Source organism: Syngnathus leptorhynchus, chromosome 6 (assembly GCF_054491065.1).
Source record: "Syngnathus leptorhynchus isolate UIUO chromosome 6, UIUO_Slep, whole genome shotgun sequence".
Lineage (NCBI taxonomy): Eukaryota > Metazoa > Chordata > Actinopteri > Syngnathiformes > Syngnathidae > Syngnathus > Syngnathus leptorhynchus.
Window position 1 is genome coordinate 15,017,004 of NC_141200.1, and position 18,915 is coordinate 15,035,918.

The 18,915-nt window shown below is 42.7% G+C and overlaps 1 protein-coding gene across 6 annotated transcripts in view; it reads left to right on the plus strand.

Moving 5' to 3' along the window:
• Positions 1-18,915, plus strand: part of adat1 (adenosine deaminase tRNA specific 1) — a 48,400-nt gene that overhangs the window by 18,045 nt on the left and 11,440 nt on the right. For 5 of the 6 annotated variants that reach the window (XM_085913646.1, XM_085913645.1, XM_085913644.1 and 2 more), the window contains exon 5: positions 2,209-2,339. The exons of the other annotated variant lie outside the window; for it this stretch is intronic. In XM_085913646.1, coding sequence (XP_085769772.1) covers positions 2,209-2,339 — 131 coding nt within the window. The remainder of the gene's footprint in view (positions 1-2,208; positions 2,340-18,915) is intronic. 6 annotated transcript variants of the gene reach the window in all.

Consider the following 18,915-nt stretch of genomic DNA (forward strand, 5'->3'; position numbering starts at 1 on the left):
GTTACAGCGATATAACAACATAGCTCAAGCTACCTAGCGAATCACATGTGCCAAAGAGGCCTATTCTAACAACCTTACAGGTCACTCAACTAAACTTGAGCTTTTGATAAAAAATATGTAGCTCCCCCTGTTGAACTGGCCTAAACTGCCAGTTCCTCCCCCCCCCCCTGTTTGTTTGTGCAAAAATCCTACCTATATATGCGTGGCCCCCTACACGGCAAGGCTCCTACCATCAGGTCTGCCCACCTCGGACCTACATCTGGGTGTGGTGAAATTTGTCCTCTGCATTTAATCCATCCCTGTGTGATTTTGATCCATCCCCTGGGGGAGAGCGGAGCAGTGAGCAGCAGCAATGCCGCACTCGGGAATCATTTGGTGATCTATCCTCCAATTCCAACCCTTAATGCTGAGTGCCAAGCAGGGAGGCAATGAGTCCCATTTTTATAGTCTTTGGTGTGACCCGGTCGGGGTTTGAACCCACAACCTTCCAGTCTCAGGGCGGACACTCTACCACTAGGCCACTGAGATTTATATATCGTTAAATGGGTCTGTGGAATAATTAGAAATTGCAATTTACAACGGGTCCGACGTCAGCATATGCGGCGCATACGCGGCATTGTTCACATAAAGCAAGATCAATGGATTTAATGAATTGGAGTGACTCAGATGGTTTGATAAACGTGTTATTTATGTAATACTTACTTGAATAACTCTGAATGTTACGTCAGGCCTGTTCTCAGCTCCTCGTTCGTGTATATGTGACGTTAACATACCGTATCGTTGAGCCTGTTGTTGCTTGTTCATGTCTGTTTTTGGTGTTGGATTTTGACAAATAAATTTGCCCCAAAAGTGTGACTTATACTCTGGTGCGACTTATATATGTTTTTATCCACTTTATTGTGCATTTTATGGCTGGTGCGACTTACACTCCGGAGCGACTTATAGTCCGAAAATTATGGTACATTGATTTCTCTGTGGCGTTTTCTTTTTGTTTTCTGTTACGACTTCAAAGTGCCACAGTGTGTGGCCTACGGTTGAACAAATAAGTCTTAAAGAAGCTCTAAGCTCAGCATGTCATCCGTAAAAATGAATTCATCAATTCTCTTGAATAACGTACAGTGTAACCCCCGAACTCGCCTCTGAACTCATTATATTCGGTTTTCAATGCAAAATGTCGGGAAATCTTTGTATTTGAGGAATAGAGAGGCGTAAAAACGGCTTCTTCTTTCTGCTTCGTATAAACATATCTAATTTTTGATTTTTGTAAAAAAATATTTAAAGGCCGAAGCTAAAATGTTCAAAACGTTTGAGAAATGTTATTGTGTACATCTCAAACACATAGTACTGTGCTTTGAGGTGCAAATAAATGCTGATGTTACAAATATTTAACATACTGTACTTATGAGCTTCTTGTCATGGCTGATGTCATCTGTACCTAATTCATTTGCGGTTTTGGGTGTATTATGTACACAGGAGTGCTATTACTATTACGAGAAGTGAAGCTCCTGTTGGCCATCTTACATTACCAAAGTCTAAGCTCGCATGAATAGAATACAGCGTCCTTGAGTGCCTTGAAAGGTGCCTTACAACTAAAATGTATTATGATTACATTGATCTCTCTGTGGCGTTTTTATTTTGTTTTCGGTTACTACTTCAAAGTGCCACAGTGTGTGGCCTACGGTTGAACAAATAAGTCTTAAAGAAGCTCTAAGCTCAGCATGTCGTCGGTAAAATATGAATTCATCAATTCTCTTGGATAACGTACAGTGTAACCCCCGAACCCGCCTCTGAACTCATTATATTCAGTTTTCAATGCAAAATGTCGGGAAATCTTTGTGTTTGAGGCATAGAGAGGCGATAAAAACGTCTAGACAAAATGTAGCCACCAGATTTTTCTCATGGAAGGGCATTCCCCTTCCAAACACTGAGCACCCTCCCCTCCCCTTAAACAAAACAACAACAAAAAATAAAACACAGCTTTGACGATCATGAAATCACGTTATCTGAGATCACTGTTCTGATCTAAAACTGCTAAGTCTTTCAGCCCTACTGTCAATTTTTTGTCCCATATACAATTTGGGATATGTCCTCCATATTCCTCCAAATTGTTAACAGATTTAGCTCTGTTTGCTGCCATACCTTTCCAAACCTTCACCTATCAGTGATTTGCATTCATTGAGGGTAAGGTTTTTGTTTCTATATTTGTAGGTATCTAACCCAGGAGTTGCACAGAGCTGTGAGCGGAAGGGGAAGCTCTGTGTTTTGTCAAACATTGCATCAAGGGAAATGGAGACTTCAGCCAGGAATTTCTTTTCTCTTCTTTTCCAGTCATACGCCATGTAAGTTTCAGCTTGACTGTGTGAAAGGCTTGATTTCAGATTCTTTAAAGCAGAATAGAGTTAGTGATGGAATGTGGTTTTTGTCTGTTTGTGATTATTTTGGTTGATTTGTTACCGTATTTGTTGGGTCTAAATATCATCAGACATTAAATCACATGCTGGAACAAAGAGGAGAAGACAACCAGGATGAGTTTATTCGCGAGGAGAACGATAGAGAAAGGAAGCTCAGTTACAATCTCCACCAATTCTGGGTTCCTCCTCCACGTGCTCCTCTTTTTAATGTTTTGGTTGCCCTGGTTACAGAGGCGTTGCCACATTAAAGTGAGGGGAGATAGTGGTTGTAGCAACGCTGATTAGCTAAGGAATGTAGTGTAGTGTGACCTAGCACTTGTCGGCCCTCGACCCCCGCATTGGGACTGCAGAGTCTGCTTTCTTCCCTCAACCAGTTGTCCTCTCCATGGGTGGCCGACTCCTCCTCGACTGTGATCAGATAACTTGAAACACGTTGAATGCCGCTTACCTGTGGAACAATGCAACTAAACCCTTGCTAAGTTTATCTTCTTAGTAAACTAACAACACAATAATAATGAATATCTAGTCCTACCTAAACATTTCAACACATATTAAGTAAATGTCAGGTAACTGGTATACAGTTCCTTAAACGATCATTGAGTAAATATGGGATAACTTATATGTGACTACTCCAAACTGTATATAATATTTAACAAAGAAAAACAGTTCCGATCAACTACAATCTATGAATCATGGCTACAATTAACTAAAAGGAATGAAGTCCCTTTAAACTAAACAAAGAACATCATACCTATACAAAGAAGCCCTGCTCATTGTCAGTGAAGACTTCTTACAAAACAAACATAAAAGTAACATAAGGACAGGATGGAAACATAAGGCTGACGGGGATCAAAAGACATTCCTTGAACCAAATAGAAAGCATTTAGTTTAAAGGAGAGTCGTAAACTCATAAAGATAAGGCCTCCTGGTCTGGCAGGCCAAGGCTTCCCCCGAGATTATTCCAACAGTATTTTTCGGACTAAAGGTCACTCCAGAATGAAGGTTGCATTCGCCATGAAATGCACAATAATGTGAAAAAAAACATCGCTCTGGGGTATAAGTTGTATTTTGGGGGAAATTTATTCAACAAAATCCAACACCAAGAACAGACATGAACGAACAACAACAGGCTAAAAAATAGGCATGCTAACGTGACATAAACACAAACGAAGAGCTGAGAACAGGCCTGACGTAACTTTCAGAGTTATTCTAATAACTATGACATAAATAACACATTCATAAAACCATCTGTGTCACTCCAATACATTAAATCCATCAATCGTCCTTTATGTCAACAATGCCAGCCGCGTGAGCGCCGCTGACGGCGGTTGCACTTCAAAATAGTCCACAGGCCCATATAACGATATATAAATTATACATCAAATAACTTTAGTTTCGTTTCGTTTATTTCAAACATGTATAAAAAAAAAGATTACTGTACACAAATGAGAAAACAAAATACAGTGGAACCTCGGTTTTCGAACACAATCCGAATAATGTTTTCCCATTACAAATAATGGAAAAAAAATGTAATCCGTTCCAAGCCAAAAAAAACGTCAATTTTTCATTTGCGCATTTTTGTCCAATCGCGCAACTGCTGCGCACCGCCGAACGCGCAACCGTAGCGCGTCACTGACTGTTCAACTGCAACGCGCTGGTCGCATTATTGTGACAGAGCGGCCGCTAAAATTTGGAAAATATTTTTAAAGTCCTGATGTACTTTCCAAAATTTAAGTGGACCTTAGTGTGCAGGAAGTTTAATTTTGTCCGATCGCGCAACTGCAGCGCACCGCCGAACGCGTAACTGTAGCGCGTCACCGACCGCGCAACTGCACTGCGGTGGTCGCATTATTGTGACAGAGCCATTGCCGAAATTTAGAAAATATTTTCGAAGTCCTGATGTACTTTCCAAAATTTAAGTGGACCTCAGTGCGCAGGGAGCTTAATTTTGTCAGATCGCGCAACCGCAGTGCACCGGCGCTCACTGTCGCATTGCTTTAGGAGCGTCTTTGTGTTTTAGGATGGCTTTACTGCTCCCATTTGCTTAATTTGGAGGCATGATGAGAGTTGATGCAAGTAACAAGAATGTAATAACGAACGGAGTCAGTTGGCATGCGGGTCTTCTCGGCTCATCTCGCGAGGTTCGACAACCGAATTTCGTCCGACACCCGAAGCAAAGAAATCGCAAATTTTTTGTTCGTATACCGAATTGTTCGAGAACAGGGACATTCGAAAACCGAGGCTCCACTGTATATGCATATATACATATACACATACAGACTTACACTCCTCAAAAAAATTAAAGGAACAGTTTTTTATCAGGGTATGGTACAAATTCAATTACACTTTTCTGATATGGTTTTGCGGCTTTTTTTTAACTGTTTTTCCACAAGCGTTGGCTTTAGCAAGAGTCATTATCACGACTGGAAGCATGAGGCGATTTCTTAACCCTCCTAAAGTTGCGCAGATTGTTCAACTCCTCCAGGATGACACATCCATGCGTGCTGTTGCAAGAAGATTTGATGTGTCTCCCAGTACAATCTCCAGAGCATGGAGGAGATTCCAGGAGACAGGCAGTTACTCTAGGAGAACTGCACAGGGCTGTAGACGGTCCTCATCCCATTAGCAGGACCAATATCCACTGCTTTGTGCATGGAGGAACCGGTTAAGCACTGCCCGAGCCCTACAGAATGACCTTCAGCAGGCTACTGGTGTGAATGTTTTTGCCCAAACAGTCAGAAACAGACTTCACGAGGGTGGCCTCAGGGCACGACGTCCTGTAGTGTGCCCTATACTCACTACTCAGCACCGTGGAGGTCGATCGACATTTGCCATAGAACAGAATTGGATAGTCCACCACTGGCGCCCTGTGCTTTTCACAGATGAGAGCAGGTCTCATCCCCGATCCGGAGAGGGCATTCCACCCTTTTCCGACCGAGGACCATGGACTCGGATTTGGAGGTGCTGACTCTCATCCCGACTGCTTCACACTCGGCTGCGAACCGCTTCAGTGAGAGCTGGAGATCACGGCCTGAAGAAGCCAACAGCACCACGTCATCTGCAAAAAGCACAGACGCAATGCTGAGGTCCCCAAACCGGACCCCCTCAATGCCTCGGCTGCACCTAGAAATTCTGTCCATAATTTTTACTGCCGGAAATGCGGACCAAACTCTGGCATCGGTGATACAGGGACCGAACCGCCCTTATCAGTTGGCTCGGCACCCCGTACTCCCGAAGCACCCTCCAGAGAACCTCCCGAGGGACACGGTCGAACGCCTTCTCCAAGTCCACATGTGGACTGGTTGGGCGAACTCCCATGCACCCTCGAGGATCCTGCCGAGGGTGTAGAGCTGGTCCACTGTTCCACGGCCAGGACGAAAGCCACACTGCTCCTCCTGAATCCGAAGCTCGACCTCTGGCGTCGGTGATACAGGGACCGAACCGCCCTTAACATAACATTCAGAGTTATTCTATTAACTATTACATAAATAACACGTTTATAAAACCATCTGTGTCACTCCAATTCATTAAATCAAGCGATCGTTCGTTATGTAAACAATGCTGAGTACGCTCACCGTCTGACTCGTCGTGATTTGCATTACTAATTATTCCACAGACCCATATAACGATATATAAAGTATATTTCAAAGAACTATCATATTACAACAATATTATTAAACCATCTGTGTCACTCCAAATCTTTAAATCTATCGATCAAATTCCTCGTCCTTTGTCAACAACATCGCGCGTGGGCCCTGACATCAGCCTCTTTGTTATTCCACAGATCTAGTATATAACTATATTGCAAAGACGTGTGTTTGGTAAATGGCTCTTTATTTAACAAAACAAGAGTTCAACGAGGCAACAACTACTGAACTTCCAGCCACGGAGGTGGACGAGAGCTCCATAGAATAGGACCGGGCGTGTGTAAAAGCCATAATAATTTTTCAAACCTTCTGTGTCACTCAAAATCATTAAATCCTTCAAACTCTTGTCCTCCGTGTCACTTACAAACACAGCTGCTAATGATGTCGGTAGTACGTCATCTTCGTCATCCCGTGATCGAATTTTTGTCCTTTATGTAAACAACCGCCGCGCTGCTGACTTCACTTGTAATTCAAATTACAGCAATCCCTTGCTACATCGCGGTTCGTTTATCGCGGTTTCATTTTATTTATTTATTTTGAATTTTGAAAATTTTGGAAAAAATTCACATATAAGTCGCTCCTCAGTATAAGTCGCCCCCCCCACCCAAACTAAGAAAAAAACGCAATTTATAGTCCGAAAATTACGGTACTAAATTATCTTCCACCTGCTGACCGCTTGAACACTAAACATTTACCTACACACTATTCACACATACATATATCTCACACACAAACATTTAACATACTTATATACCGCAAATACAACACAAAGATAGCTGAATGATAAAAAGAAACAAAATAAAAAAGAACATGAACAAAACAATGACAAATAGACGAACAAAATCAACAAAGAAACGTAAATAAATAAATACTAAGCACCCCATGATACGCAAACACCCTCATTTCTGTACCTTGTAAAAATAATTTTTTTATTCTTTTTTTAAACTGATTGATGTTTGAACATTCCCTGAGCCTCCCCTCCAAATTATTCCATAGCTTAACTCCACAGATTGAAATATAGAATGTTTTTTTTGTTGTGCGTGCCTTCCTTATCCTGAAATTAAATGTTCCCCTTAAATTATAACCCCCTTCCCTTCCAGTGAAAAGATTCAGAATGTTAGTTGGCAACAGATTATTTTTTGCTTTGAAAAGTATTTGTGCTGTCCGGAATTCCACTATATCTTTGAGTTTGAAGAGTTTTGACCTTAAGTCAAAGTCAAAGTCCGCTTTATTGACAATTTCTCCACATGCCAAGGCACACAAAGAGATCGAAATTATGGTTCCCACCGTCCCACGGTGACTAGACACAGTACACAACACTCACATCAAATAGCACAAAGAGTAAAAATGAACAGACAAGAGCAACGAATAAGTAATAAGCAAATAACCCAAATAAATAAACAATAAATAAATAAATAGACAAATAAGAGCAGCAAAATGGAGCAAGGGCGCTTATAGCAGACAGCCAGATCATAGCGCAAAAGAACAGGACGTCATGTAGCAGAGGCTGGAGGGGGGAGGGAATTCAGGATCCGGACAGCTTGGAGCACGAAGCTGTCTCTGAGTCTGGTGGTACGGGAGCGCAGGCATCTGTACCTCTTCCTAGAGGGCAGAAGTACAAACAAAGAGTGAGCGTGGTGACTCACATCACACACAATCGCGGCCGCTTTGCGGGTGAGACGGGAGGGGTAAACTTCCTTTAGGGAGGGGAGTGGCGCCCCGATGATTTTACTCGCAGTGGTCACCATGCGCTGCAGGGCCTTCATGTTGTACTCAGAGCAGCCACCACCCCACACAGCGATGCAACTGGAGAGGACGCTCTCAATGGTGCCACGGTAGAATGTGGTCATGACAGCGGGAGGAGCACTTGCTCGTCTGAGTTTCCGCAGAAAGTACAGGCGGCGCTGAGCCTTCTTCGCCAGCGACGCAGTGTTGGTGGTCCAGGAGAGGTCCTCACTGATGTGCACCCACAGGAATCTGGTGCTGCTCACTCTCTCCACCACAGCACCAGGCGGTGCGTGTGACCCTTCCAGAAGTCAATGACAATCTCCTTGGTCTTGTTGACGTTCAGCAGAAGGTTGTTGTCCCTGCACCATGCGGCCAAAAGGTCGACCTCCGATCTGCAGTGAGTCTCGTCACCACCGGTGATCAGACCCACCACAGTCGTGTTGTCGGCATATTTCAGCACGCAGTTGCTGCTGTAGGTCGCAGTGCAGTCATGCGTCAGCAGGGTGAAGAGCAGCGGACTGACCACGCAGCCTTGAGGGGCCCCCGTGCTCAGCGTGATGCTGCCGGAGACATTGTCGCCCACACGCACTACTTGAGGCCTTCAACAGAGGAAGTCCAGTAGCCAGTTGCAAAGGGAGATACTGAGGCCCAGCTTGTCAAGTTTGCAAATGAGACGCTGTGGAACAATGTTGTTGAAAGAATAATGAATTTGTGTGATCCCTGTATCCTGCCCCATGAATGATCTGTATTGCTTTCTTATGTAAAATAATAAGTGGATATATTGTGCTTATGTAATTATTACCCCAGATTTCTATACAGTACATGAAATATGGAAGAACTACTGTATTATAAAGTATGCGGAGTGATTTGTGATCCAGAGCCTGTTTTGCGTTATTTAATACTGCGATGCATCTTGAGATTTTAGTTTGTACATGTTTAACTTGTGATTTCCAACTGATCCTGTCATCTATCGTCACCCCTAAAAATTTAATTTTATTCACTATTTCAATACTAACCCCATCCAGCTGTATCTCTAGTTTCAATTTAGTTCTGTGATTACCGAAAAGTATTACTCTTGTTTTATAATAATAATAATAATAATACATTTTATTTGTATGGCGCCTTTCACGGCACTCAAGGTCGCCGAACACACATAATATAGACACAATTAAAAGAAAATTAGTCTAAAAGCAAAGAGACCTCTTGAGCAGAGCAATAAAATTTGACAAATGCCTGCCTAAACAGGTGGGTTGTGAGGTGAGATTTAAAAAGTTTGATGGAGTCAATGTTTCTGATGTCCGGGGGGAGGGAATTCCAGAGGCGAGGGGCAGAGCAACTGAAGGCTCTGGCCCCCACAGTTGACAGATGAAATGAGGGGACAGTGAGGGTGATACTGGAGGCAGACCTGAGAGACCGGGTAGGAATGTGTACATGAAGGAGGTCTGATAGGTATGGAGGAGCAAGGTTATGGATGGCCTTGAATGTGTGGAGGGGAATTTTATAATCAATGCGCTGTTTTATGGGGAGCCAGTGAAGTTGGTGTAGAACGGGAGTGATATGATGGTAGACAGTGGTTCCGGTGACAATGCGAGCAGTAGCGTTCTGGACCAGTTGCAATTTATGGAGGAGTTTTTGAGGGAGACCAAAAAGGATGGAGTTGCAGTAAGATAGCAGCGCTGGATGGGGTGAGTGATGAGCGGAGGCGATTAATGTTACGGAGGTGAAAATAAGCGGAACGGATAGTGTTGTTTATGTGGGTGGTTTGAGGAAGTTTGAGGTGAACCAGGATTTTATTTCTTGAAGGCACGCACTGAGAGAGGAGCTTGTGAGGCTGAAAGGGGTTTTTGAAGAGACGTAAAGCTGGGTGTCGTCCGCGTAACAGTGAAAATTAATGTTATGTTAACGGAAAATCTGACCAAGTGGGAGGAGATAAATGATAAATAGGAGGGGACCATGGACAGAACCCTGGGGAACACCAGAGGACACGGGGGAGGGGTTAAATGTGAATGATTTTAACTGGATAAATTGAGAACGGCCAGAAAGATAAGAGTGAAACCAGTGCAGGGGTGTGTCAACCAGTCCAATAGCGGCTAGTCTTCCTAAGAGGATGGAGTGGGAGATAGTGTCAAAAGCTGCACTTAAATCAAGAAGAATGAGTATGGATATGAGACCAGAGTCAACTGCAATCAGGAGATCATTAGTGATTTTAATAAGGACTGTTTCTGTACTGTGTCGAGGGCGAAAACCAGACTGGAGCTGTTCGTATAGATTATTATTAGTGAGGTGGGTGTGGATCTGAGATGCAACCACTTTTTCAAGAATTTTGGACAGAAATGGCAGGTTGGAGATAGGACGGAAGTTACTGAGGATATTGGGGTCTAAACCTGTTTTTTTAATCATTGGAGTAACTGTAGCAGATTTGAGTGATAGAGGGACAGAACCAGAGGTGAGGGAAGAATTGATAATAGCAGTAATCCAGGGGAGCAGAGAGGGGAGGGAGGCTAAGACCATAGAAGGCAGAGGGTCAAGTTGACATGTAGATGGCTTTAAGTTTCGAATAAGTTTGGATAGATCAGCAGCAGAGGGATGTTGGAAGCAGGAAAGAGAGGTGGGGGTGGGATGAGGAAGGAAAGAAGATGAATAGCTAGACATGTGAGAGGTCAGTTCTTGGTGGATAGTGGCTATTTTATTGTCAAAGAAGGACATCAGGGTGTTACCTTTGTTTACATTTGCCAGGCGTGTGATCTCCCCGACTTTCCAACTCTTAACGGCAAATGTCATTTGTTATGCCATTTTCATTGAGAATGCCGGTAGAGTAGAAGTGTGGGGGGAGGGAGTCACGTGGGCGGGTTGAATTATTAATTATGGAAATCAGGGCTCTGGTGTTCCCCGCACCAGCTGCAATTTTCTCCGCAAAATAGTGTGATTTTGCGGAGGAAATTGCAGCCTTATATTGCATTATGTGAGTATGGTACAACAGTTTATGAATCATGAGTCCAGTTTTGCAAGAAAGCCCCTCCAGCTGTCGTCCTTTGGCTTTCAGTTGACGTAGATGAGTTGAGAACCAGGGTGCAGAGTGGGAGAAAGAAACAGTTCGGGTTTTGAGGGGGGCAAATGAGTTTAGCAGAGTTTGTAGTCGTAAGTGTCGTAAGCAGAAACAAGCTGATCCGGGGTATATGGGGGGGTGACGGTGGGGAGACTGCCAATGGCTGAAGTGAAATCTGCTAAGTTGATATTTTTGATATTGCGGAAGGATATGGTACGTGATTGTTTGATTTTGGACAGTCTGAGACTGAGATTAAAAGAAACTAATAAATGATCAGAGAGGCCTGCTCCCAGATCAACAGGAAAGCAGTTAAGAGGAGTGACACCGGAGCAGCAGACTAGATCTAAAATATGGCCTTTGGAGTAGGTGGGGAAATTAATGTGTTGTTTAAGTCCAAAACTGTCCAGGCAGAAGATAAAATCCTTTGTGAGAGTGGTGCTGGAGTTGTCCATGTGGATATTTAAGTCCCCAAGCAGAATGATGTTGGATAAAAGTGAGCAGATGTGAGGAATGTAGTGAATTCCAAAATAAAGTCCTTATTTGATTTGGGTGGACGGTAGATATTAGCTAAAATAATTGGAGTGGGTCCATTTAGCTGCAGAGCAACAGATTCAAAAGAACTGGTCTCTGGCACCGAAACAGATGAGACCTTCCAAGTCTCACGATAAAATATTGCTAGACCTCCTCCTCGACCAGTGAGGGGTGGTTTGCTCATATAAACAAACCCGGGTGGACATGATTCATTCAACTGAGAAAAGTCACCAGGATGTTGCCATGTTTCAGTCAAACACAGAAAGTCAAACTTGCTGTCAAGGAGGAGGTCCTGTAGCAGCTGTCCTTTGCCGGTGAGGGAGCGAATGTTAAGTAGTCCCAGATTGACGTCACAGTGTTGGTTCGAGCAGGAAGCATTAGCTACCCTAGCTAGGCTAGCCGATGCACTGTGATACACCTTCCTATTCATGTTTCTCGGTGGATGGGGGCGGGTGCAGGACCAGATGGTGTTTATGGCAGTGGTGTCATCGATGTGGTAGTTGCGTCGAGCTCCACGGTGGATGTATCTCCGGTGGTGACGGCGAGCGATGTCCGGAAAGCGTTGCAGTGCAGGTGGGGGAGCAAACCTGCAGTGTCAGAGCTGGAGAAGCACTGCGTTTGTGTAACGAATCCGGGTTGACTTCATGCTGGATGAATCATGGCGGACAGTCCACCAGAGCATGGAGCTCACAGCAGGGTTGATAATATGTATGATGCACAGGCCAGACAGGAAAACAGCGGAGCAGCGACCAGCTAGCACACAGGTAGCAGCTGAACAGTGTAGGCAACTACGCTACAAACAAACAAGTCCACTTGAGACTTGTCCAAGAGTAAAACCAAGAGTACCACATTCGTCCAAGTTTTGTGATCTGCTGCAGACTTTGCAGGAAATTGAGCAAAACGTCAAAAAACATAAAAAATGTCCAGAGAGCAGCGGCAGCAATACGCACCAGCGTTCACTCACATCCGGGTCCTTATATCCGGATTTTGGTTTTGCTTAGGTTTAAGGATAATTTATTGCTCTCCAACCATACCTTTAATTTGCTTAATTCATTATTTATTAGTCTTGTTAAGGTGTGTAAATCACTACCAGAACAAAAAATATTTGTATCATCTACAGACAAAACCATGTTCAAAATACGATACCTTGCATATATCATTAATATATAATATAAAAAGTTTAGGGTCCACCACTGACCCCTGAGGGACGCCACAGGTAATATCCAAACACGTTGAACAAGTGTCACCCAACTTCACAAACTGCTTCCTTTTTGTTAAATAGCTCTTGATCCACTCTCATGGTTTCCCTCTGATACCATACCGATATAATTTATTGAATAATATTTCATAATTTATTGTGTCAAATACCTTTGTTAGATCGATGAATATCCCAGCTGTATATTGTTTTAGGTCTATTGCGTTAGTAATTTCCTCCACTGAGTCAATTAGTGCCAGTGATGTTGCTCTGTTGGATCTAAATCCATATTGACTTTCAGTGAGTAATTAATATTTATCTATAAATTCGTCCAGTCGGTTATTGAAAAGTTTTTCCAGTGTTTTAGAAAATTGCGATAGTAATGATACAGGTCTGTAGTTTGTGAAGTGGTGTTTGTTCCCAATTTTATATATGATTTTTGCTATTTTCATTTTATCTGGAAATATACCGGTCTGAAATGATAGGTTACAGATGTATGTTATTGGTTTAGAAATCCCCTCAATCACTCGTTTTACAACAGTCATATCAATGTCATCACAGTCTTTGGATGTCTTGTTTGTGTATTGAGAAACTGTCTTTATAATTTCTTTCTCATCCGTTGCTGTAAGGAACATTGAACTCAGATTCCTTCGAGGCTGTGCTGCAGTGTTTAAATGACAGCGATGCACACTGGCCACCTGATTTCAGTCGCTACAGACGGCGCACCGAGTATGAGAGGGTCGCAAAAGTTTGTGACTTCACGACAGAAAGCATTGGATCGAAATTTGCTTGCATTCCATTGCATATTGCACCAAGTGGCGCTGTGTGCGTAAACATTCTCACCGGAGTGTATGAAGGTAATGAACGTTGTCATCCATATTGTGAACAAAATAATCACAAAAGCATTAAACCACCGCCAGTTCCGTGAATTGCTAGATGAAGTTGACAGCGAATATGCCGATCCCCTGCTGCACAACAAAGTCCGCTGGCAATCCAGGGGCGACGTTTTGCGTCGCTGTGTTGCTTTGTATTTGTAGCCTACTTAATTATTTTAATAGTAGGCATACAGCTCATGTATTGTCAGTTTATGTTGCCTTATAAAAAGCTTTTAGATTTTTGCGGCTTCAGACAGGTATGTTGTTGTTTTTTGGGGTTAATATGGCTCTTTGAACAATTTGAGTTGCCAACCCCTGCGTTAAACCATTTGTAAATGTGTTCATTGTTTCTTCTGTTTTAATTCTTCTATATTCCTGTTTTTTGGCCGGTTGAGTAATTTTATAGTTGTCATCAAAAACCATAAAAACTGGCAAATGCTCACTGATGACGCTGACTAATAACCCACTTATTGTGCTGTTTATAATGTCATTTGTGAATATATTATCAATAAGAGTGGCACAGTGAGAAGTTATTCTGGTTGGTCTAGTGATTTTTGGATACAAGTTCATGCTATATATTGTGTTAACAAACTCTTCAGTCAGTTTGTGCTTGTTTGGATTGAGTACCGTAATTTTCGGACTATTAGTCGCTCCGGAGTATAAATTGCACCACCCATAAAATGCACAATAACGTGGAAAAAAACATATATAAGTCGCTCCGGAGTATAAGTCGCACTTTTGGGGCAAATGTATTTGTCAAAATCCAACACCAAAAACAGACACGAACCAGCAACAACAGGCTAAACGATACGGTATGCTAACGTGACATACACAAACGAGAGGCTGAGAACGGGCCAAACGTAACTTTCAGTTATTCAAATGATTATTACATAAATAACACGTTTATCAAACCATCTGTGTCACTCCAAATCATAAAATACATCGATCATTGATCGTGTAAACAATGCCGCGTACGCGCGCCGTCGGACTCGTGATTTGCATGTCTAATTATTCCACAGACCCATATAACGATATACAAAGTATATTTCAAATAACTATCATATAGCAACAATATTACCAAACCATCTGTCACTCCAAATCATAAAATACATCGATCATTGATCGTGTAAACAATGCTGCGTACGCGCGCCGTCGGACTCGTGATTTGCATGTCTAATTATTCCACAGACCCATATAACGATATATAAAGTATATTTCAAATAACTATCATATAGCAACAATATTACCAAACCATCTGTCACAACAAATCATAAAATACATCGATCATCAATCGTGTAAACAATGCCGAGTACGTGCGCCGTCGGACTCGTGATTTGCATGTCTGGCGTGATGTGTGCTCGCATGCTGTCCATCACAAGCAGAGCTTGCATCCTAAATTGCATTGCTGCCCCTACTGTTTTATTTTATTTTTATTTTTTTAATTTATTTTTTTACATTACCAAGCACAGGTCTGGTGAAGAGAATTTACTCTTCACCAGACCTGTGCTTTTTAAAAACTCAAAAAAACTGCGCTTTCCCCTCCCAGTTGTTGCGTCACGGCCAATGGTGAAATTTAAATCACCCTCCTTCAGTTTAGTTTGAAAATAACTATATTTCTTTTTCAGTTGTTTTTTTGTTTGTTTTGTTTATTTGTTTCATGAACTTGAATATTGTGCTTTAAAGTGTGAATTGCTTTATTCGTTTTTTCAGTGTATTAAAATAATATGTGAGGTGATCAACTGTACTAGTAAGTAATGTGTTAATGAGCAAGTAAATGTTTTTGAAAAAAAACCCACATATAAGTGTGTGTGGTCCACTCCTGAGTATAAGTCGCCCCCCACCCAAACTATGAAAAAAAACGCGATTTATAGTCCGAAAATTACGGTAAATCAATGTTGAAGTCTCCACAGATGAAAATTGTTTTGCAACAGATTTTTTAAAACACCTCCTCCATCCATTCTGTGAACAGTTCAATGCTAGAACCTAGTGTCCTATATATGCAACTAATGATTAAATTTTTCTTTTTGTGTCTTTCAATTGTTATGCATTCCTATATGTTGTTAACTACCATTGACATGTCCTTTATCACCCTGATGTTTAATGTCTTTTCAACATAGATCGCAACTCCTCCTCCACCTTTGTTTTGTCGATCTATGTCGATAAAGTCACATCCCTCCAGCTCAAAGTCCGCCCCTTTTACTGTGTTGATCCATGTTTCCGTTATTGCAATAATGTTGAATGGGCGAGTAAACTGATGAAGATAATCCTTAATGATTGTGAAGTTGGCACACAGACTCCTACTGTTAATATGTATAATGGACAGTTTGCTATCTTTATTGATTCTATTAAATTCTTCATCAGTATAGTAACTGCAGTTATTGTTGATTGAGTTGAAGAAGTTGTTATCCGGGTCTATATCATGTTCCATATCCAGTGAACTGTGGTCAGTATATTGAAATGATTGGATTTCCAGTTTGTCGTGTTCACTAATCCTCTGAGTTATGTTACTGTTGTCTTCAAGTATAGATGCTTGACTTCTTTTGGTGTTTGTCATGGTTGTGAGTAGAGTTTACCTTACAGTCCTGCATGATGATTATTGGTATCTGTCCAGCTCCTCGATACTTCTTACCATCAGCACTTTTGCTTCCTCCGGTGTTCCATTGAGCTTGATACATATTTTATCGTTTGTAGTCCAGATGTGTTGAATTTTTTCTGCTTCTTCAGGTAGCGTGCTTTTTTGGCGATATCAGCGTTGCGCTTGGTCAGGTGCTCATTGATGTAGACGTCAGTTCCTCTCAACTTTCTTCCTTGTTTTAATAGTGCAATCTTGTGTTTTCGGTTGACAAACCACATGATGACAGCGGATTTATCTCTGGGGCTCCTCTTGGGTAGAGGGTGGCAAGCTTCGATGTTGTCGCACTCCAGCTGTATCCCCTTGGACTGAAGGAAAGTAGCCACCTGTTGCTCCATGGAGCTAACATCCAGTTCACCGGGCTCACCTCCCTCGCCAGTGCCCAATGCCCGGGCGTATGACAAGGCTTTGATGTTGACTCCGGAGATGATCACATCGTTAATTCTGGTGTACTGCTCCAGGTCGGCAACCCTGCTTTCCAGGAAGGTGATTCTCTTTTCCTTTTCCTCATTCTGGATGCGGAGAGCTTTAACCTCCTCGACCAGCTTAAGGATAGCTTTCTCTTGCTACATCGCGGTTCGTTTATCGCAGTTTCCACTTTTTCTTTTTATTTTGAAAATTTTTGAAAAAATTCACATATGTCGCTCCTCAGTATAAGTCACCCCCCCCCCCCCCCCAAACTAAGACAAAAAAAACACGACTTATAGTCCGAAAAATACGGTATTTGGTTTGTTTTGCTGATAGTATGAACACACCTTATAACGTTGGGGCTAATAACGTTATGTTAAGCAAACACCGGATAGCTTACAGTTCTTCAAGTTAACTGCAAGTTAGCAAACCTTCAACCAGCTATTGCTGCTAGTTCCAGACGATTCAATGCTTTTTTGTTTCACTAACTGAGTAACATACAGTAAATGTATGACCATAGAACAGGGGTGTCAAACTCATTTTTTTCACGGGCCGCATTGTAATCATATATTCTTTCGGAGGGCCCTTATGACTGTCAACCCAAATAAATGTACGAGCACCTCATATTATATACAGTAAAAGCTACAAAACAAATTGACAAATAACTCACTTTCAAATCAGATGAGTAAAAACTGGTCGAATATCTAAAAAAAAAGACATTAAAAGTGAAGACAATTTGAAATTCTAGTAATGACACACAAATTTGATGCACAATTTGCCCCCGCGGGCCACATAAAATGACGTGGCGGGCCGTATCTGGCCCCTGGGCCTTAAATTTGACATATAACTTTGAAATATCAGAATGTACGCCTTACCTGTTGTTGAGTACGTATTCCAGACGTTTTGGTTTGGGGACCTTCACTAAGGAAGCAGCATGTTCCACTAAACCATGAGATGTGCCTGACTTTAAATCTGCCCTACAAAACACAAATATCGCCAATGTCAACCAATATATCGGCCGACCGATATATCGGTCGACCTCTAGTGTGGAGTCACTGCTTCACCTTCGCGCAGTTTTGTCTCCTGCTGAGAAAAAAAATCAAAAGCATATTACCTTATCCTATAATCCTAGTGTGATCACAGATGGTCAAGTAAGCTTTATTTGTGGTATCTCTGTGTTTTAAATCTTTTCAAGATTCAATAATTTTTATTGGCCATGTTTGCGCATGCCAAACAAGGAATTTGACTTTTGTACATCTCAGCTTCTGTTCAACATTTAGGTGACTAACAACACTCAGGACGTGTGCGAAAATTGACAAATATTCTCAAACATCCCCTAATCTTAAACTCCCAGGAGGGCAAGGAAAAACTCAAAATTCCTACTAGGGGAAATGAGAAACCTTGAGAAGAGACCACAAGATAGGATGACCAGGCTGCAATGGATGCAGAGTGGACACATAGTACACATGATATAGACAATTCAAAATAAAGCGTCGAGAGCAGGATGCTATTGCACAGCAATGTCTCTGAGACTAGGAGTGGTGTGAGTTCATCAGAGCGACAGCCTGGGGGAAGAAGCTGTCTCTGTGTCTGCTTGTTTTGGTGTACAGTGCTCTGTAACGCCGTCCAGAGGGGAGTAGTTCAAACAGACTGCAACCTGGGTGAGAAGGGTCTGTAGAGATGTTGGTGGTCCTGGACAGGTACAAGTCCTGGATAGATGGGAGGTTGATTCCAATTATCTTATCTGCAGTCCTGATTGCCCGTTACAGTCTGTGCTTGTCCTGTTTGGTGGCCGATCCAAACCAGACAGTGATGGAGGTGCACAGGATAGACTGGATGATGGCAGTGTAGAGGGTTTTCAGCAGCTCCTGTGGCAGGTTGAACTTCCTGAGCTGTCTCGGAAAGTACAGCCTCTGCTGGGCCTTCTTCCGGGCGGAGTCTATGTGGCTGGTCCATATCAGGTCCCGAGAGATTGTGGATCCCAGGAACTAGAAGGTGTCTGTGGAGAGAATAGTATTACTGCGGATAGTGAGGGGTGAAAGTGGTGAAGGGTCTCGCCTGAAATCCACTGTCAAATCCACGGTCTTGAGCGGGTTCAGCTCCAGGTGGTTTTGGCTGCACCAGTGGACCGGCTGCTCCACCTCCTGTCTGTACACAGTCTCGTCACCGTCCCGGATCAGTCTGATGAGAGTGGTGTCATCTACATACTTCAGGAGCTTGACAGAAGAGTCGCCTGAGGAGCAATAGTTAGTGTAGAAAGAGAAGAGCAGTGGGGAGAGGACGCACAGCTGAGGGGCGCCAGTATTGGTGGTCCGGGTGTCGGAAGTGATGGTCCCCAGCCTGACACGCTGTCTCCTGTTGGTCAGGAAGCTAGTGATCCACTGACCGGTGGAGGCTGGCACCGATGCTGTATGACCTTCTGTTGGAGGGTATCAGGAGCGA